Source organism: Geotrypetes seraphini, chromosome 9, assembly GCF_902459505.1.
Source record: "Geotrypetes seraphini chromosome 9, aGeoSer1.1, whole genome shotgun sequence".
NCBI classification, from domain to species: Eukaryota; Metazoa; Chordata; class Amphibia; order Gymnophiona; family Dermophiidae; genus Geotrypetes; species Geotrypetes seraphini.
Window position 1 is genome coordinate 123,731,100 of NC_047092.1, and position 19,058 is coordinate 123,750,157.

Below are 19,058 nucleotides of genomic sequence, written 5' to 3' on the forward strand. Positions count from 1 at the left end.
ACCAGTCGTACTCCAAGATGGTTGAAGGACAGGTTTGTTTTGGAGCGTATCCTGGAATTGCCCCATATTGGCATGAAAGTTGTGTCATTCCATCTGGGAGAGAGCAAATGGTCCAATTCCTGCACAGCTAAGCTGGTAGATGTGATGATGTCATTCGTTTTCAGTTTGTCCTGAGCACCTAAGAATGGGATGGTATCAAAGAGGAAAATTCTCCATGATCAAGTTTTCCAGGCTAAGCCAATGAGGCGCCAAAGTAATCTGTTTTCTTCCAATCCACTTGGAGCCTTGTCTCAAGAGAATAGCAGTATAATAGTTTTTAAAGTTTGGGAAATTAACACCTCTATTTGCTTTATCGTTCCTCAGTTTTTTCAGACTGATGCGGGGCAGTTTGTGGTTCCATAGGAAGTCAGACAGTATTTTATCAATTCAAGTATAGGTCTGGGATTTCAAATATATGGGTAGCATGTTCAAAATATAGTTCACCACAGGAGAGATCATCATCTTGATGGTTTGCAGATGTCCCCACCATGTGAGCTTAAGGGGGGACCATTTGATAGTTAGAGATTTAATAGTATCAAGAAGGTATGTGGTGTTGTAATCCAGGGTATCCTCAATGTACAATCCCAAATATTTCAATTTGGTCGACGACCACTGTAAGCCCAATTGTTGAATATCTGGGCCTAGACCAGGACAGTTCAACAGCATGACATCTATCTTGGAAACATTCAATTTATAGCCTGAGCAAAGAGAATAGGTGTCAATCAACTTCAATAGGGGAGGTATGGATTCTGGTGTGATATACAGTAGAACAGTGTTCTTCAACTGCCGGTCCATGGACCAGTGCCAGTCCATAGAAATTTTCTGCTGGCCCACAGGGCCGGCACATCCATTGGGCCCAAGACAGCGTTTTTCAGCCGCCAGTCCATGGTGCGATCAACGCGGCGTCTTCAGGCCAGATGAGTGCTGCAGTACAAAGCCATGGGAAAAGGTTCCTATGTACGGCCTGCGCCTGAACCGGAAGCCTTCTCTCTGACGTTGAAACGTCAGAGGGAAGGCTTCCTGATGAGGCGTGGGACACGCGCGAGGAGCTGCTGCCCACAGCTTTGTGCAATGCAGCACTCAGGGAGCCGGCCCAAAGATGCTGCGTTGATTGCAGAGTGGACCAGCCCAAAGATAACACTGAGGAGCAGGCCAGAAAGCAAGGCACATAGAGGGAGAGAGACAACAATGGTAGGTGAAATGCTTTTATTTTTTTAATTTAGTGATTGATTTGTCTGTTCAGGAAGAAATGCATTTATTTCTTTTCCTCTGGGGTTGTACTGCTTGCAGAGTCTTGCATCTTAGGGTTTGTTTGTAAATATTAGTACTTTTAGTTTTTGGTCCTGCATTTGCATCGGGTTATCTGTTTTCTGGTAGGAATGAATGTTAAAAAGCATACAGTGTGCTTTGTATATTTTAATTTTGTGGTTAACCATTATGTGTTGTTAATATAATTATATTGTGTGTATATATGAAAAATGAATGGAAAAAATGGTGTTACAATTAGTACTACTATGGGGCAGGGTCTGGGGCGGAGATTGGACACAACTTAGCCCAGTGTTCTTCAACTGCCGGTCCGTGGACTGGTGCCGGTCTACAAAATAATTATTTTATTTTCGCCGGTCCATAGGTGTCAAAAGGTTGAAGAACACTGCAGTAGAATATCGTCGGCATATGCAGAGAGTTTAATTTCTAGTCCTGCATGACAGAAACCTCTGATATCTGTGGATGAGCGGATGGCAATCAACAGTGGTTTTAGTGCAAGGTTGAAAAGCAGAGGTGACAGGGGGCAGCCCTGTCTAGTACCTCTGCTGGGAGAGAAAGAGGCTGAAAACATATCATTCACATAGATTCTGCTGGTTGAGAGGAATAGAGGACCTTGACCATTGTAATAAAAGAAGAAGAAAATTCAAATCACCTCAGGATTTGAAATAAGTAAGGCCACTCTACCCTGTCGAATGCCTTTTCGGCATCTAACCCCATGGCTAGTAAAGGATGATCTATAGAGGCAGACAAGGAGATAATGTTAGTGAAAGTTCTGGTATTATCGTTGGACAGGCATCCAGCCATAAAACCAGTCTGGTCTTGGTCAATCAGCTTAGGGAGAAATTTTTGTAGCCTGTCAGCAAGCACCTTAGTGTACAATTTGGCATCCACATTGATGAGTGAGAGTGGTGTGTAATTCTGAACTTTTAAGGGGTCTTTCCCTGCCTTGGGAAGCACAATGGTAGTGGCTTCTGCAAAGGAACCCCTAACATCACCAGAATCAAATAATTAAAAAATTCTATTAAATGAGGGGAAAGCCATTCTTGAAAAGTTTGATAGAGCTCTGTAGTCAGCCCATTGGGGACAGGGGCCTTTTTTGGAGCCATGTTGTGCCAAGCCTCTGTCAAGTCAGAAATGGTGAATGGAGAATCTAAAATAGTATTATCTTCGCTAGATAGAGTACTATGAACTAAGTTATGAAGAAAGGAGTCAGGAGAGTGACCCTCTGTCAGTTCAGATATATATAATTTGGAGTAATATTTGTGAAATTGTGTTAGAATACTGGGCGTAGCTATGTCTAGGTCATTGTCATCAGAGTGAATGGCAGAAATATTAGTTTTGTTATGCTTGCACTTTAAGTATGCAGCAAGCTGATGGCCACATTTATTATTTTCTGTATAATATTTTGCAGATTGGATGAAAACCTGTGAGGCAGCCTGCTTGCTCAAACAGGTATTATAATGGTAACGAAGCCCTTGGAGCTTTTTTAGAATCTCTATATCTAGTGGATTGAATTGATGCAATGATTCCAGTTTTTTTTTATTTCAGATTCATAGGTGTGAATTTCTTGTTTAGTGCTCTTACGGAGATGAGCTGAATAGGAAATGATAACACCTCTTATATATGCTTTAAATGCATCCCAGATGGAAATCCAGTTACTATCAGATGCTGTATTGCAGGGGTGTCCAATGTCGGTCCTCGAGGGCCGCAGTCCAGTCGGGTTTTCAGGATTTCCCCAATGAATATGCATTGAAAGCAGTGCATGCAAATAGATCTCATGCATATTCATTGAGGAAATCCTGAAAACCCGACTGGACTACGGCCCTCGAGGACCGACATTGGACACCCCTGCTGTATTGAATGTAAAGTATTCCTGTATAGCCTTAACTATGTGATCATGAAATGTTTTATCTTGCAATAAAGATGAATTGAATCTCCATGGTTTCTGTATATTTTTGGGCCCAGGAGAGTCTAAGGTCAGCAGTACAGCAGCATGGTCTGAGATGCTAATCTCTTTAATTTCAGAATGTAGAATGGACTTGACAAGCGAGGGACTAATAAGAAAATAATCAATCCTCGAATAGGAGGAGTGAGGTGCAGAGAAGAAAGTGTAGTCACGATTTTCCATATGGTGATACGCCAAGGGTCAATTGTAATGTAATGTAATGTAATTTATTTCTTATATACCGCTACATCCGTTAGGTTCTAAGCGGTTTACAGAAAATATACATTAAGATTAAAAATAAGAAAGGTACTTGAAAAATTCCCTTACTGTCCCGAAGGCTCACAATCTTACTAAAGTACCTGGAGGGTAATAGAGAAGTGAGAAGTAGAGATAGAGGAAAAATAAAATAAAAATAAACATTTTAACAAGACAGCATTGATCTAGATACTTTGGAAGGTAGAAGAAAGGAGGGAAAGGAATAGATGCAGAAGAGGGAACCGTTGAACAGTAGAATTCTGGAATAATTTAAATGATAGAAATAGAACAAAACAAAGACAAAAGGCAAAACAATAGATAAGATTACAGATAAATCATAAGCTGGAAAGAAAAATAAAAATAAAACTTTGTCTTCAATCCACGGTTTCAGCGTCATTGATGAAGTGGAGCAAGTAAGTTTAAGTTTTCTCCTCTGAGGGAAAGCCGCCCGGATCTTATAGTCGGTGTGTGCTGGTGCCGCTTGAATTGAGCAATAATATCTTATAAGCTATGCCAAGCTTTGGTCTTCCTATGCGTGTATATTGATTTCTTATCTTTGAGTGGATCTTGAACTAGGTTGAAGTTGCCACCAATCACATAGTGGGAATCCTGGTAACTATTAAGCTTAGTGACAAGGTCATCAAAAAAACTCACAATCATCAATATTGGGACCATAAATGTTTAAGAAGTCAATCTCAGTACAATTAACACTGAGCCTGACAAAGACCCATCTCCCCTGCATGTCAGTGTCATGGAAGACAACCTGTAACCCCCCAGATTTTCTAATGAAGGTGAGAACACCATTTTTTTCCCCAATGGCAGGTGAAAAAAGTGGCGGGAAGGCCCATGGCAGAGACAGTTTTTTAGAGGCCTCATTGTCTAAATGTGTTTCCTATAGGAATAACACATCAGCTGACAGGTTGGAAAGGTAATTCAAGATTTTCTTTGATTTAATTGGATTAATCCCTTAACATTGAGGGTAGAGCTTACTAGTGGCATGGGAGAGAAAAGAAAATAGTACTAAATCAGATGTATCATAAAAAATGAGTAGAGAATAAGCATACAATATAAATACATAAAGAAAAGTAGCTGAACGGTCAAAAACCTGGAGCCTGGGTTTTTTTATAAGAAAAAACAGGAATGCATATCTATATGGCTTAACACGGGTCAGTGAGCCATGGGCACACATAATGCAGAAACTAGAGAACAAGTAAATAACACCTTGCATAACAGAAACAGTGAAATGCAGTACACTGTGGCATAATCACAGGCAGAGTGAGTATATCAGCACAGTATAGCAGAATATGCAGTAATACAGATTAAAACAGCAATCAGCCAGAATACTTATTAGGTACAATTAATTGTACTGGGTGCAATTTTTTCGAGATATTTGGCGAGGCCAGAAAGATTAGTAGGATTGTAGGTGACGCGCAGCCGGGCTGGGTACATCATACCAAATCTGGCCCCTAGCTGCTTTAGTTTAGGTCTGTATTCAAGCAACATTTTTATCATCTTAGCAGTATGTTTCCCTGGGTCAGGTCCTCTATAATGTTACCAAAATTCATCCTCTCCTTTCTGAACACACTACCAAAACCCTTATCCATGCTGTCATCACCTCACGCTTATACTACTGCAATGTACTTCTCTCAGGCCTCCCGCACACCCATCTCTCATTTCTTCAATCTGTTCAAAATGCTGCTACCCGACTCATATTCCGTGAGAGCCACAATTCTCACATTACTCCTCTCCTCAAGTCACTTCATTGGTTTCCCATCCATTTCCAAATACAGTTCAAACTCTTACTGACTTACAAGTACATTTACTCTGAAGTTTCCCAATATCTCACTTCACTTATCTCCTCTCTGTGAACTCCATTCATCGGGTAAGTTCCTCTTATCTGTACCTTTCTCCTCCACTGCCAATTCCAGATTCCATCCCTTCTTTCTTGCTGCGCCGTATGCCTGGAACAGGCTGCCTGAAGCAATACGTTATGCTCCATCTCTAGCAGTATTCAAATCCAAGTTAAAAGCCCATTTTTAAAAAACTGCTTTCAACTCTTAACTCCCCCGCTCACTGCTGTCAGATACCTATATCCACTGTATCATTTCCTCTACCATAATCTCCCCAATCCTGAGCTATCCTGTCTGTCAAATTAGATTGTTAGCTCTTCTGAGCAAGGACTGTCTATAGTATGTTAAATGTACAGCGCTACGTACGCCTTACAGTGCTATAGAAATGATAAATAGTAGTAGTAGTAGTTTCAGTTTTGGACAAAAAAAATTGACCCTGTATTTCTGATGGAAGCCAAAAATGTGCGCTTTGTCCCATTTGTCTCTCTTCTTCCCTCCTTATTCCCCTGAACAGGAGTTACCCTGCAACCTAAGTGGCATAAATGTGGATGAGGCGAGTATCTTTCAATTCAAATGAAACTCTGGAATGAGGGAGCATAGGGTGAAGATGAAATGGGATAGATTCAGAAATAACCTCAGAAAATACTTTTTCACAGAAAGGGTGGTGAATTCTTGAAATGGCCTCCTGGTAGAGGTGATGGAGACAAAAGGTGTACCTGAATTTAAGAAAACTTGGAAGAAGTTGGCTCTCTAAGGGATAGGAGGCGATAGTAGCTGGCAGGGTTAGATATGCCGACCTGTGGGATGGGGGTGAGAGCAAAGGGAAGGAATTTCCTCTTAAAACTGGACTTATACAATATCAACTTTAAAGAACTTTATTGTAACACAAGAAATGACCATTTATTATAACAATTTTTGTTCTTTATTAGTTGTATTTGGGTTATCTCGTGGTTCCCCCCCCCCCAATAGAAAGCAATGCTAGGAAAATTTATTTCCTCTTTTCTGGAAGTTTTACTATGTTATTACTCTTTTTTCCAATAGATCGAAGCAGTATCTTTTTTTACCTGTATATCCACTGAAACCCAGATTTTAAGAAATCAGGTTTCACTGAGGTTAAAGTTCTCTCTTCAGATGGTAATGCAACATTCAATGAGTCCTTCTTGTAGCCTCCACATTCAAATGAATCTGTAACAGAGAGATATGATAAAATGAACAAAAGGCAAGTCAACACTACTTGGTTCCTTTGTATTACTAACTTGAGTAGTATCTCTTGTAGTGTCCCCAGCAGTGAAATCTTTACTAGAAGCAGTAATGATTTGCATGTATTCATGTTATGGCATGTGGCTTTTTTTTTTTTTGTAATATCATATTTATTGAAGCAGAAACTAGTTGGCATTACAATACATGGCCAAAGAGATATAGACAAAATCAAGCATAACATTGGCATATGGACACTAAGAACTGGGTGATGATACAGAAAAGGAGAAGGAAATATACAGATCAAGTGCTGGCAGAGTGCAGAGTGTCCACTAAAGCAAAACCAAAGAGTGCTGGACAGGAGAAAAGCATGATAAGAGAGCATCAGGGCACTCCGCAACCCCAGCCTGAAGTAGAGGCTGAACCACCAACTGGCACTGCCAATTTTAACTAGAAGAAAATAAACAAACAAACAAACAGAATCCCCAAATGATTCTGAACGTAAGCACACACCAAACAATCACAAACAGACCAACACACAAGCAAGCTCAGACAAACACAAACATACACTCCAGAGATAGTATGATGTGTTGAGTGCTTAAGAAACAAACAAAAGGAAAAAAGAAGGAAGTGAAATGGAAAACAGGTGAGGAGTAGCGGCAAGCAGTAAACTCACACAGGCCCCAAAAGGAAAAGGAAGGAGTTAAAAGAGAAAGAAGAAAGGAAAGGGTAAGGAGAGGAGAGGAGAGAAGGAGTATCATGGGTCCCGGCAGTCATCCACTCGGAGGTCCCCATCGACTGCAGGAGAAAGGCAAAACAGATCCAACACATGGGAACCAGGAGGACATAAAATCAGAGACAAGAACAAAAGCACAGGCCACCCCCAAGCATTCTCCAGTCCTTAGGAGGTAGTGGACAAAAGTTTGTTCCACAAGGTACAATAGGATTTCCACAAGTCCTGAGCATGAGCAGAGTAGGTGTCCAATTCATAGCGAGCTTGAGTTCTCATCAAGGGAAGCCACATTTGGTAAGTTGGGGCCTCTACCAAGGCCTAGTAGCGTAGAATGAGTTTCCAGAAGAACAGCATGGAGCACAAATTTTTTAGAGGTCTCATCCAAGCCCTGCTGGGCAACATTCCCCAACAACAAAGCAGGGGGGTTCCAAAGCAGAGAACAGGATATCGTCCGCTCAAGGCAATTATGTACTGAGGATCAGAAAGTCAGCAGGGGACAGTCAAAAAAAGGAATGAAAATGACATTCAGCTTTTATATCCATTAAATACTGCTAATTCTAATGAGGTAACAAATATAAACAATAAGTTAAAACAAATTAGTCAATGGCTAAAAGACAACATGCTGGCCCTGAATCCATCTAAATCTTCAATAATGTTTTTCCCATGGAAAAAGGATCTTACATTTTCATCACAAATACTCTTAGACAATTTCCCACTACATAAAGTAATGATGACATTAATTCTGGGAGTATTATTGGACCATGAATTATCCTTCCATGATCAGATTAGCTCCGTAGTTAAAAACTGTTTTTATAAACTACGTCTTATTAGATCCTTAGCCAAAGTCTTAGAACCAAAAGCTCTTAATGTTCTAATTCATTCCTTGGTTATTTCCAGGCTGGATTACTGCAATACATTATACCATGGCATAACTCAGAAAGAAATAAGAAGGTTACAAATTATACAAAATACTGCAATAAAACTTATTACTAACTCCAAAAAATATGATCATGTCACTCCTCTTTTACAAAAAGCACACTAGCTACCAATTTCACATAGAATAATCTATAAAATTGCACTATTAACCTTCAAAATTCAACAAACCAACACACCAATATTTGATACCATATTCTCCAGCCAGATCTCTAAGATCAACAGATCAGCATTTGCTGACCATCCCGTCTCTGAGAATAATAGGCACCAGAAGAGCTATAATTTTTTCAATCATAGCACCCCAGCTATGGAACAAGTTACTGAAAGGAAAGGATAGGTTTTCTGTCTCTGTCTATGAAAGGACACATTTAAAAAGGACACACATATTTTATGTCTTTTGTTTCTGCCTGTGCTGGAGGTAATCAAATGCAGAATGTTCTGTTTACTTTCTTGATGGTTTGGGAAGAGGTCATTTAATCATGTTAATGATGTTTCATCTTTGAGACAATAAAAGCTCAAACCCCCCTGCTATGTACATATCCTGCTCACATACCCCCCTCCCCTCTCTTGTCCAACCCCCTTTTCCTGTGATGGTTACCACTGACCCATGTAACAGATATATAAATGAATACACACTGATAATAAAACAGGCAAAATCTCTTTAGAATACTGTCTACGTATCTTTCTTTCTAAGGGGAATTGCCTCCAGATGACAGAGTGTTTTGCAGGGCAGTTTCGGGACCAAGAAACGGATCCTGTTCGTTTCAATTTGGGGGCTACGTCCGCGATGGACTTGACATTACCAATATTTTGTGAGTATTTCTGAATTTTGAATTCTGTTCTTTAATACTCACAGGTATTGGAGTCATGTTCCAACCCTTTATTTATATTGTAGGGTTTTTGGTAAACCCGCCACGGTTACTGTTCTTTTGGCAAGGACAAATATTAATGTGGAGTTTTCGGTAAATTCCCGCCGCGAAAATAAGCAGCTGCCATTCTTTCGGGAAGAATGAAATTAAGTGAAGACTTTTGGAAAGTCTCTATTGTGGATTTATAGAAACGTCTGCGCATTCTGTCATCTGTACCATTCTGTGCATGCGCTTTTCTCTTCTATCGCTTAGATAAGATTTTATAGAGTATAAGATTATATTGTATATTATTAATGTACCTCGCTTATAAGGTAAGGTAAGCGAAAATTTCTGCATTGTTATATTGTTTTTTTTTATTGAAAAAATTCCTGCATTGTGATATTGTTTTTCTAATGGGTCATAAAGGCACTTAGAATTCTCCACCTCCTAGACAGATGAGACTTTGTTTGCTTCAGTAATAATAATAATAATGGTAATAACTTTATTCTTCTATACCGCCACAATCTTGCGACTTCTAGGCGGTTTACATTTAAGAGAGCTGGACATTCAGCGATTTACAATATGTGGAGGGAGTACAGAGATTATTAGGAATCAAAATTACAAAATATAATGTTTGCTAAGAATTTCGGAGCTGACCTGTAAAGAAAAATCGCAGCTTTCCTGAAAAAAGGGAAAAAATTACAATGTACAGTTTGTTTAGAGATTCAGAAACAGCAAGAATTAGGATTTCAGAGAGCATTGTGAAAAGAAAAAGTACTTGGTGAGGTTCTGTTTAGGTGATGTATCTGTCGAATAGGGTAGTTTTTATGAGTTTTCTAAAGGCATTGTAGATCAGTTCAGCTTTATTAATGTGACTGTCTAGCCAATGTTGTTGTTTATTTGCTTGGAGCATGAAGGTTCTGTCCAGAAAGGTTTTGTATTTACAATTGGTTATGCTTGGGTATGCAAAAAAGATAGCTTTTTTCTGGTTTGTCTTGTTGAGTTGTGGAGTGCAAAGTGGGTTTGTAGATACATAGGTGCTAGTCCCCAAACTAGCTTGAAACATATGCAGGAGAACTTGAATAATATTCTTGCCTCGACTGACAGCCAGTGCAGTGGTTTGTGGTGGGGGATGACATGGTCATTCTTTTTTAATCCATATATCAAACGGACAGCTGAGTTCTGAATGATACCCAAATAAACGATATTACAATAGTCCAGGGTAGAAAGCACTAGTGATTGCACTAGTAATCTAAACGATAGTGGGTCAAAGTATTTTTTGATGGTCTTTAATCTCCATAACATCGTGAAACATTTTGTTGCCACTATATTCGTGTGTTCAATCATAGTGAGGTGTGTGTGTGTCCAATGTGACTCCCAATATTTTTATTGTGTTGGTAATTGGGTAATCATGGTCTTTTATATGTAGCGTTGAATTGGCAATTTTATCCGTTGGGCTTGCAAGGAAGATTTTTGTTTTTTTCTGTGTTAAGTTTCAGTTTGAAGTTGCTTGTCCAATGTTCTATTTCAGTCATTATATGAGTAATGTATTTTGAGGTTTCATTTGTTATGCTGTTCACTGGGATTAGGATGGAGATGTCGTCTGCATATATGTACTAGATCAGGTTTGGTTTTGCAGTGGGTGTCCTAGAGAGGATATGTAAATGTTGAATAGGTGAAAGTGGTGAACCCTGTAGGGCTTAATATGAATTGAATGTAAGTGAACCAGGTTGTGGATGTGTGGTATGGGTGAAGTGGTTGAGTTGGAGTCGGAGATCTGATTCTGTGGCAGTCTTTGGCGGGAAGAGGGGGAGGGCAGCCCCTCCTTCTCCTTTGACAAGCAGGCTGACTAGTTTTCAGCACTGTTTGTAGGCCGGCTGAGAACTTTTCAGCAGCTTGTTTGATACATAGACAAATTGTCTGAAATAAGTTTTTAAGAATGATAAAAGAATATTGGAAATGTTATAAAATGTTAATGTATATTCAGTGGACAGAACGAATATGATTTCTGAAACTTTTAAACGTAGAAGAGCTCCCTGTAAGTAGGTTTCAGGTTTGTTTGGGGAACTTACCGAAACAAAATGAAAAAGGGTAGAAATACATTTGTGTAATTATTAAAAAAGACAGTCAGAAAGGCATATATTTTAAAAACAAAACTAATTATAATGAAAAAAGAAAGAGAGAAGGATCAAAACAAAAGGGAGGAAACAAAAATAAATAATCTAGCACTTTGTAGAAAAGATTAAAATGAATAAGAAAAGCAAGGCGCAAAGTCCCATTACAGTCCTTAAAAGGCTATTATACTCCAAATGCGTCTTTAAAAAGAAAGGCCTTCAAGCTAGTTTTAAATTTATCAAGTGATGAAGTTTCTCTTATATAATTTGGTGCTGAGTTCCAGACGGTAGGGGCCGTCACAGAAAAGATATTAGTATGCATGGTGCCAATGTGTCTTAAAGATGGAATGGATAACAGATTTTGATAAGAAGAATGTAATGTGCGATGGAGGTTGTGGGGGATTAATAACCTGTTGATGAAATCAGGTAGACCAGAAGCTATGGTTTTATGTATCAGTAACATTATTTTATAAGTAAATCGATGATCTATGGGAAGCCAATGGGAGTTAATCAAAAGTGGTGTGACATGATCAAATTTTCGAGCTTTTAAGTTGAAATGATTTTAATGGCAGTATTTTGAGTAATTTGGAGGCGTTATCTTTCTTTCTTAGTGATGCCTTTATATAATGCATTGCAACAGGATCGAGATACAATGCAGATAGAATTGGAAAGAGTAAAAAATGATTTGACAGCCAGAAAAAAAAACAGTGTTAGTGCATAGGGATGTCCTGACTTTCTGTATCTAAATACCAAGGTCACTCAAACCTTCACAGCCCTGCCGGACTCCTATCACTTTCCTGTGGACTCATTTTTGGAGACGCAGGATAAGGGAAAGAAGTCAGACTCTGAATTCAGCTTGAGGTATGTGGCATCTTTGATTTTGGGCACTTGCGGCCGCCCCAATGTTCTCCTTTGCAGATTCTGGTCAAACAAATGATTTCAGAATGGCCCACTAGTTCTCGTGCATAATTTCAGATTGGAAAAAGGAGCAGGTTTGAACCCCCAAACCTCAGGTTCCTTAGGCTGTAGCGCTAACCACTACACAACACTCTCCTACGCTTTGAGATCTCTACGCCTCGGGAAATCCTGCATTATCAGGGCCAGCTACCTACTTGGGGACCGCGCCTGTCCGCTCCTCGCGGAAGAGGGGGTCATGGGTTTCGTAGGGGGCGGGCCCCTGTCTCCGATTGAGATGGTAATAATCCATCTAGAAGTACTGGATGTTTTAATTGCGGAGACCCTGGTCACTGGCTTAATCAATGCCCATCTGGCCGGTGCCCAAAGCCGCCCTTCGGACGGACTTTGGTGCAAAGAGGGGACATGTTCTCCCAATAACCTGAAGTTTTTTCCCACTACAAATGAAACTGCTCAGACTATGGTGAACATTTTACTTCGCGAAATCATCCCTAGGTGGGGATGTCCCACACACATCAACTCAGATAATGGTCCTGCTTTCACTGCCAGAGTATGCAAAGATTTAGCTATCGCACTCCGCATTGAGTGGAAATTTCATCTCCCATATCACCCACAGAGTTCCAGTATTGTCGAACGCATGAACAGGACTATTAAAGATAAAATCTGGAAAGTCACAGCTGGCACATTTGTGAATGGAAAAAAATTCTTTCCTATTGTTTTAGCTGAAATTAGGATGTTGCAAAATTAAAATGTGTTTTTCTTTTCTTTTTCTTAGCAGCAGTTCAGATATATGCATGCCCATCCCAGTTTTGGCACTAGGATATTTCTGGTGTTTTCCAGGGATCCTCTTTGTCACTGCAGAGATAAAGACGATCCAAAGAGACATTAGCTTTTCTAAATATGAGATGGTTATGCTATGCATTATTTGTCCATATACTTTACTCATGTGTTCATCTCTGTTTTGTTTTTCTATAACAATGTGTTTATTTCCAGAGATAAGTTCAGCTCTGAACACTTGACCGATGAAGAATAGTTTGAAGCCTAGAGCTATGTGTTTTGTGTTTTGTCTGTGCCATGTGGTCTGTGTTTTGTCTACTTGTTTTGGTTTGAGGGGTACCCCAGGATACATAATATTGGCTAGCTGTTTTCCCACTTTTTACTAGCCCAAATGCGCAATGTTATTTTTTCCCTATAATTTGCATTTGCTAAATGTAGCTTAGTTAGGGGTTATATTTTTAAGAAAAGGTTTTATTCTATATCTATACAGTGTTTATTCTATGGTGCTCACTAGATATGAACCATTCAGTACACATTTCTGACATAATTTTTTAAATACATTCAGTACAGAATTATGGTCTCTCTGAATTGCCATAATAGTTATATGCAGCACACAAAAACATATCTTTTTGGAATGTCTGATTAAGAACCTTAAGTACTTGAATATTGTCTCTCTTTTGCCATAACTATAACAAGTAAATGCATTAATATTGTCACATGTTGCCACATTCAGTACAAGCAACCTGGTCTCTCTCTCTCTCTACATTCAGTACAGGCAACATGGTTTCTCTCCCGTTTTCTATCTCTTATTTGGATCACACTGAAGTACAGCTGCTGAATGATATCGGGACTCTTTTCAAATCCCTCATCTCAAGGGTGAACACAGATCCTGTGCAAATTTCATCCCAAGCGTGCATCTCACCAGTTTAAAGAGACTGTAATTCATCTTCCTGTACCCTGACTGTAAAGACTTTTACACAATGTTTCCTGTTCATCGGATATAGCCACCTTCCTAAGAACGCTTTGCTGTACAATTCCATCTATTTAACCTATTCTACGGACATTCCAGACTTTATTTCATATGCTGTACATCTACTACCTCTTGGTATGGGCAATGAGACATTTCATAACTGCTGAACTTTATTGAACAACTTATGAAAACCTCCAAAGAAGTGAACCGTACTATCACTTTTGAAAATGGACAGATTGCACAAAATTTGCTCCGAGATGCTCATGTCTCAAGCTTTGGAACTTTTCTTTGAGTATTCGCCCAAACCATGTATTTAATGTTTTAATTCACCCTATCATTATCTTAATTATTGTACAAATTTTGTTATGTATTGTTATGATTCTCCTTTGCTGTAGAGTGAAACACGTGTACATTTCTTTTCTCACAAGGTTCCTTTTAGCTTGTAAGGCAGTTATACATGAATTTCCAGTATCTTCTCTGACACTTGCTAATTTGGTTCTAATTTGGTTTTAATTTGGCATGGCCTATTGCATTACCATTACCAGGGTCAGAGATAATATTATCCCATATCCCATACTTACATACTCTCTTATGACATCCTTGTACCTTTTTGCCTGGGCCTCCTGAGAAAGTTTCCTACATCCATTATGCACCGTTCATTCGCTCAACGACGGGTAAGATATAGATACGACCTATGCAACCTAAGACAGAGGTTTGAACTCATAATGGGAACTGTTCATCTTCATAGCTTGGAGGACAGCTATGATATACTGTTAGAGATTGGCAAGGCATAAGCGAGGCAAGCTGGCTAAGGGTACCACAAGTTTGCTTTCATTTCAAAGAATATGGAAGATGTCAGCATAGCCGTTGCAGGCGTTCAGCATTTTCGGTTGGCATAGCTGGTGTCAACCAAGGCCTATGGGAAATTGTATCAATCTGACTCTGGCATGGGGATGTAGATAGACCCTGAGGGCAGGAAGACGGTTTCAAGTAGTCCTGATTAAATCATGATTAGCTAAAATGTGTTAATGTATTAATCAGAAACTATTGTCCGAGGCATACTGGAAATTTAACTACAGCCTAGTATTCTTTTTTGGAAATTATAGGTATGCTTCACTGTTGCAGCATTAGATTTTGCTTTAGGTGATATTTACTGGCTCTGTGGAGACCTCCGGCTCCGTGTTAAACTACCCAGCCAGTAGATAGGCCAGTGCGCTTTAGCTATGAGATAGGGGTCCCAAGAGGGGTCCCAGATGAATTCAAGGCCCGAGACCAGGTTAAGGCTAGGTTTGAGTCCCTTATTACTATCAATAAGAATGTTGATTGGATTAATTACATTTATTATAATCAGCAACGCTTTGTTGGGTGTCTGTAAAATTCTCCTCAGTACCTTATCCTGTTGCACCTTTATTCCTGACAATGCAGGTCCCACGGGTAAGGTTACTATGGCCATTAAAAAATTAGAAGACCTCTCTGCTGAACTTAAACGTAATTCTGGTTTATCTAATCCTTGGGATCTGTATTTTATTTGGATGAAGGGGTGGGTGAAAGACCTTCTTATTGTTATAATCTTTATTATTATCTGCACTCTTGTTGCTTATGTAATTTTAGACTGTTCCTGCGCTGTTTGACTCATATTACAGCCGCTAAAACCCCTCCTAAAGAGACATATCTAGAATATCTCTCCCTCCACGCTCATGCTATGCATTTATGACGTCATTTTTATGATGTAAGAGGGGATTGAAAGGAAAGGATAGGTTTTCTGTCTCTGTCTATGAAAGGACACATTTAAAAAGGACACACATATTTTATGTCTTTTGTTCCTGCCTGTGCTGGAGGTAATCAAATGCAGAATGTTCTGTTTACTTTCTTGATGGTTTGGGAAGAGGTCATTTAATCATGTTAATGACGTTTCGTCTTTGAGACAATAAAAGCTCAAACCCCCCTGCCATGTACATATCCTGCTCACATACCCCCCTCCCCTCTCTTGTCCATCCCCCTTTTCCTGTGATGGTTACCACTGACCCATGTAACAAATATATAAATGAATACACACTGATAATAAAACAGGCAAAATCTCTTTAGAATACTGTCTACGTATCTTTCTTTCTAAGGGGAATTGCCTCCAGATGACAGAGTGTTTTGCAGGGCAGTTTCGGGACCAAGAAACGGATCCTGTTCGTTTCAGTTACCAGTTTATCTGCGTGGTGAAACTTCTTTAGAAAAATGTAAAAGCACATTAAAAAGCCACCTATACAAAGATGCATTTGAGTCATAAACAGGATAACTCTTTTATTAACAATCTCAGGCTCAAATACTTAAACCTAACCAGATCTATATATAGGTCACAACTTCTCCCTTTCACTTTTAGACCTAGCTTTATTTGTAAAACATTTTCAATTACCCTCCTGATGTTTTTCCTTAAATGTTCTTTTACTTTATTTAACAATTGTAGTTCACTCCTCTTTCCCTATGTATCACTAATTAATTGTGTACATCGATTGTATGTGTACCTGTATAAATTGTTTTATTTTGTCCCCCCCAAAAAAAACAACTTTTATTGTTATACGCATTGAAAATATTTGATATTGCGTTTATATCAAAATTTTAATAAACTTGAAACTTGAAATTGAAGAAAGGTACCTCTCAGAGTCTTACATTTAACACACATACCGTCAGGCCATAATCCCATAGCGAACCCCTTGGAACGGGTGAGATATGCCCGGTGTAGAAGTTTGAACTGTGTCTCCTGAAGGGACACTGCCTTAATGTAAGCGTGAAGAATGTGAAACATCTGAAGGAGGTCAGGGAGAGACCTCCATATGCAGCTCGGCAGACCACTCCTGAGCTAGATAGGACAGGCAATCACTCCCCAGGAGGCCCCCACCTTCCCAGTATCAAGTAGAGATTTTATTGGAGGACACTGGGGCAGCCAAAAAAGCAAGACTAGTTTACCTTAGTCCCATGTATTCCCATGCACCCTGACCAAAGAGCGATAATAGTGTTGGATTTGGAAGTATGTATAGGAAGACCCCAATGAGCTTGGACTTGGGCGAGAGAGGGGAACTGACCACCCCCCAAATCCAGGAGGGTACCCATGGTAGTATCTCGGTCCTCTCATCCCCGCAGGCCTGCCAAAACATCCATACCCGGCACAAAGTCAGGGCAGTGGATGAGAGATAGGAACGGGGAAACAGTGGGCAGCCAACCCTGACGCACCCTCCACCAACGCCATGCCCAACCAAGAAGAAAGAGAAACGGAAAGGTCCATGAATTAGAGTTCGGCCTGCCCCATCCTGCCCGATGAAGGAAAGAGAAAAATGACTGAGGCAAGCAACAGTCCCAGAAAAGGTGCGGAGGTGAGTAATGGCGTGAAGACACCAGAAATTCGTGGATCCAACGAAGAAGTGCGGCCACATTGTAAAGATGCAAGTTAGGCAAACCCAGACCACCCCGCGATTTGGGCTGAGTCAGTTTAAAAAGACTAATACAGACAGCCTTACCATTCCAAACAAAGGTGTGAATAACTGAGTGAAAAAGCCGTTCGTCAGTAGGAGAAATCCAAACCGGGATGGTCTGGAGAGGATACAGCAGCTTCGGAAAGAGAAGCATTTTCACCAGCACAACTCAGCCCATCAAGGACAGGGGGAGTGATCTCCATTTATGACAAAGAGTTTTTATTTTGCCAATGGTGGCAGTAATATTGGCCTCGTAAAGTTTTTTAGGATCACGATAGAGCATAATTCCCAAATATTTCAGTTTGCCCTTAACTATCCCAATGCCCAACTGCTCCCACCAGGGGTCCAAGTCCGCAAGGAGGGTGCCAAGTAATAAGGCTCAGTTTTATCGAAATTGATTTTCAAGCCAGAAAAGTGCCCGTACGAGGTGAGAATGGTCATAAGAGTAGGCATCGTTCTATCAGCGTGGTTGGCATAGAGTAACATGTCCGCAAACATACTGATACGAAACTCCCTGGTGCCAACGTGTAGTCCCTCCAAAGCAGCGTCCTGATGGATGCGAATAGCCAAAGGTTCAAGGGACAAGAGAAATAGAAGAGGGGACAATGGGCAGTCCTGCCGCGTACCATGGCCCAAAAGAAAAGAGGCTGACACCCCTCCATTTACCAACAGCTGGGACCTGGGATTATGATAAAGAGCAGCTATCCAATGGACAAAGTCCCCACAGATACCATACCGCCCAGGACCCAGAAGAGATTTGTCCAGGATACCATGTCGAAAGCTTTTTCGACATCCTAACTCGTGATGAGAGCTCGGTCAGAGGTGTGATGATGGGATTGCAAAACGTCTAGGACTTTGAGAAGATTCGTAGAAGCATGTCTACCAGGCAGAGGCAGGGTAAAGGCCTAAGCTGGTTTTAGATACGTCTAAAACCAGCTTTGATTATCGGTACTTGGACGATCTGTCTTTTTGATCATCCAAGTATCGATTTAGGCCACTTTTTTAAACTTTTTAAAATTATTATTATGAGCCCTTAGGCTCCAAGAAAACATAAGATTTAGTTTCCCAGGTGATTAGACACTTGCAAGAGTATTTCAAGACACTAGACCTTAGCCTTAGGCCATTTCCCCTACTTGACGTTGCTGCTCAGACTCAGAATAAACCTCAGGAAAACCCGGCACTCCCTATCCTGGCTAAATTGTCTCACAACCGTAGCAGCAGTGAGAAAGAGTTTTCCTCAGGAAGGGGGAAGGGGAGAAAAGTAGGAAACCAAGAAGTGACTCAGGGGTACTGAAAAGGCCAATTCTGACCCAGGAGGAGGGGTGTGCTAGAGGGAACCTAAGAGCTGGAGAAGCTGGTTGGAAGGGCTTGGCACTGATCAAGAGTATAGAAGGTAAGACTCTACTGCATTTAAAAACCTGCCTTTGTTCTAGTGCTTGCTAAGACCTGAGACCAAATGCTAACTGTTTCCTGTACATAGAATAAAGACTGTTTGGAGCGTTTCACGCCCTATGGAAAATGGGACTTGTGTTTGGGAAAAGACTAGGGAAAAGCCTAACTGTGGCTTCAGCTAAAGGAGAGGACTGGACTTTAGGCAGCCCAGGAGATACTCCTTGAGCAGTTCCTGGAGGGCCTGCCTCCGCCCAATGGCGTACCAAGGGAGGGCGGGAGGGGCGGTCCGCCCCGGGTGCGAGCCCTGAGGGGGTGTTCCTCTTCCGTCCGTCCCCCCCTCCCCCGACGTCTGGTTCTTCCTCTCTG

At 40.5% G+C, this 19,058-nt stretch overlaps 1 protein-coding gene across 1 annotated transcript in view; it reads right to left on the minus strand.

Moving 5' to 3' along the window:
- NGEF (neuronal guanine nucleotide exchange factor) overlaps positions 1-19,058 on the minus strand; it is a 290,217-nt gene that overhangs the window by 183,750 nt on the left and 87,409 nt on the right. The window contains exon 3 of the mRNA XM_033958541.1: positions 6,420-6,540. Within this exon, the coding sequence (XP_033814432.1) occupies positions 6,420-6,540 (121 nt within the window). The remainder of the gene's footprint in view (positions 1-6,419; positions 6,541-19,058) is intronic.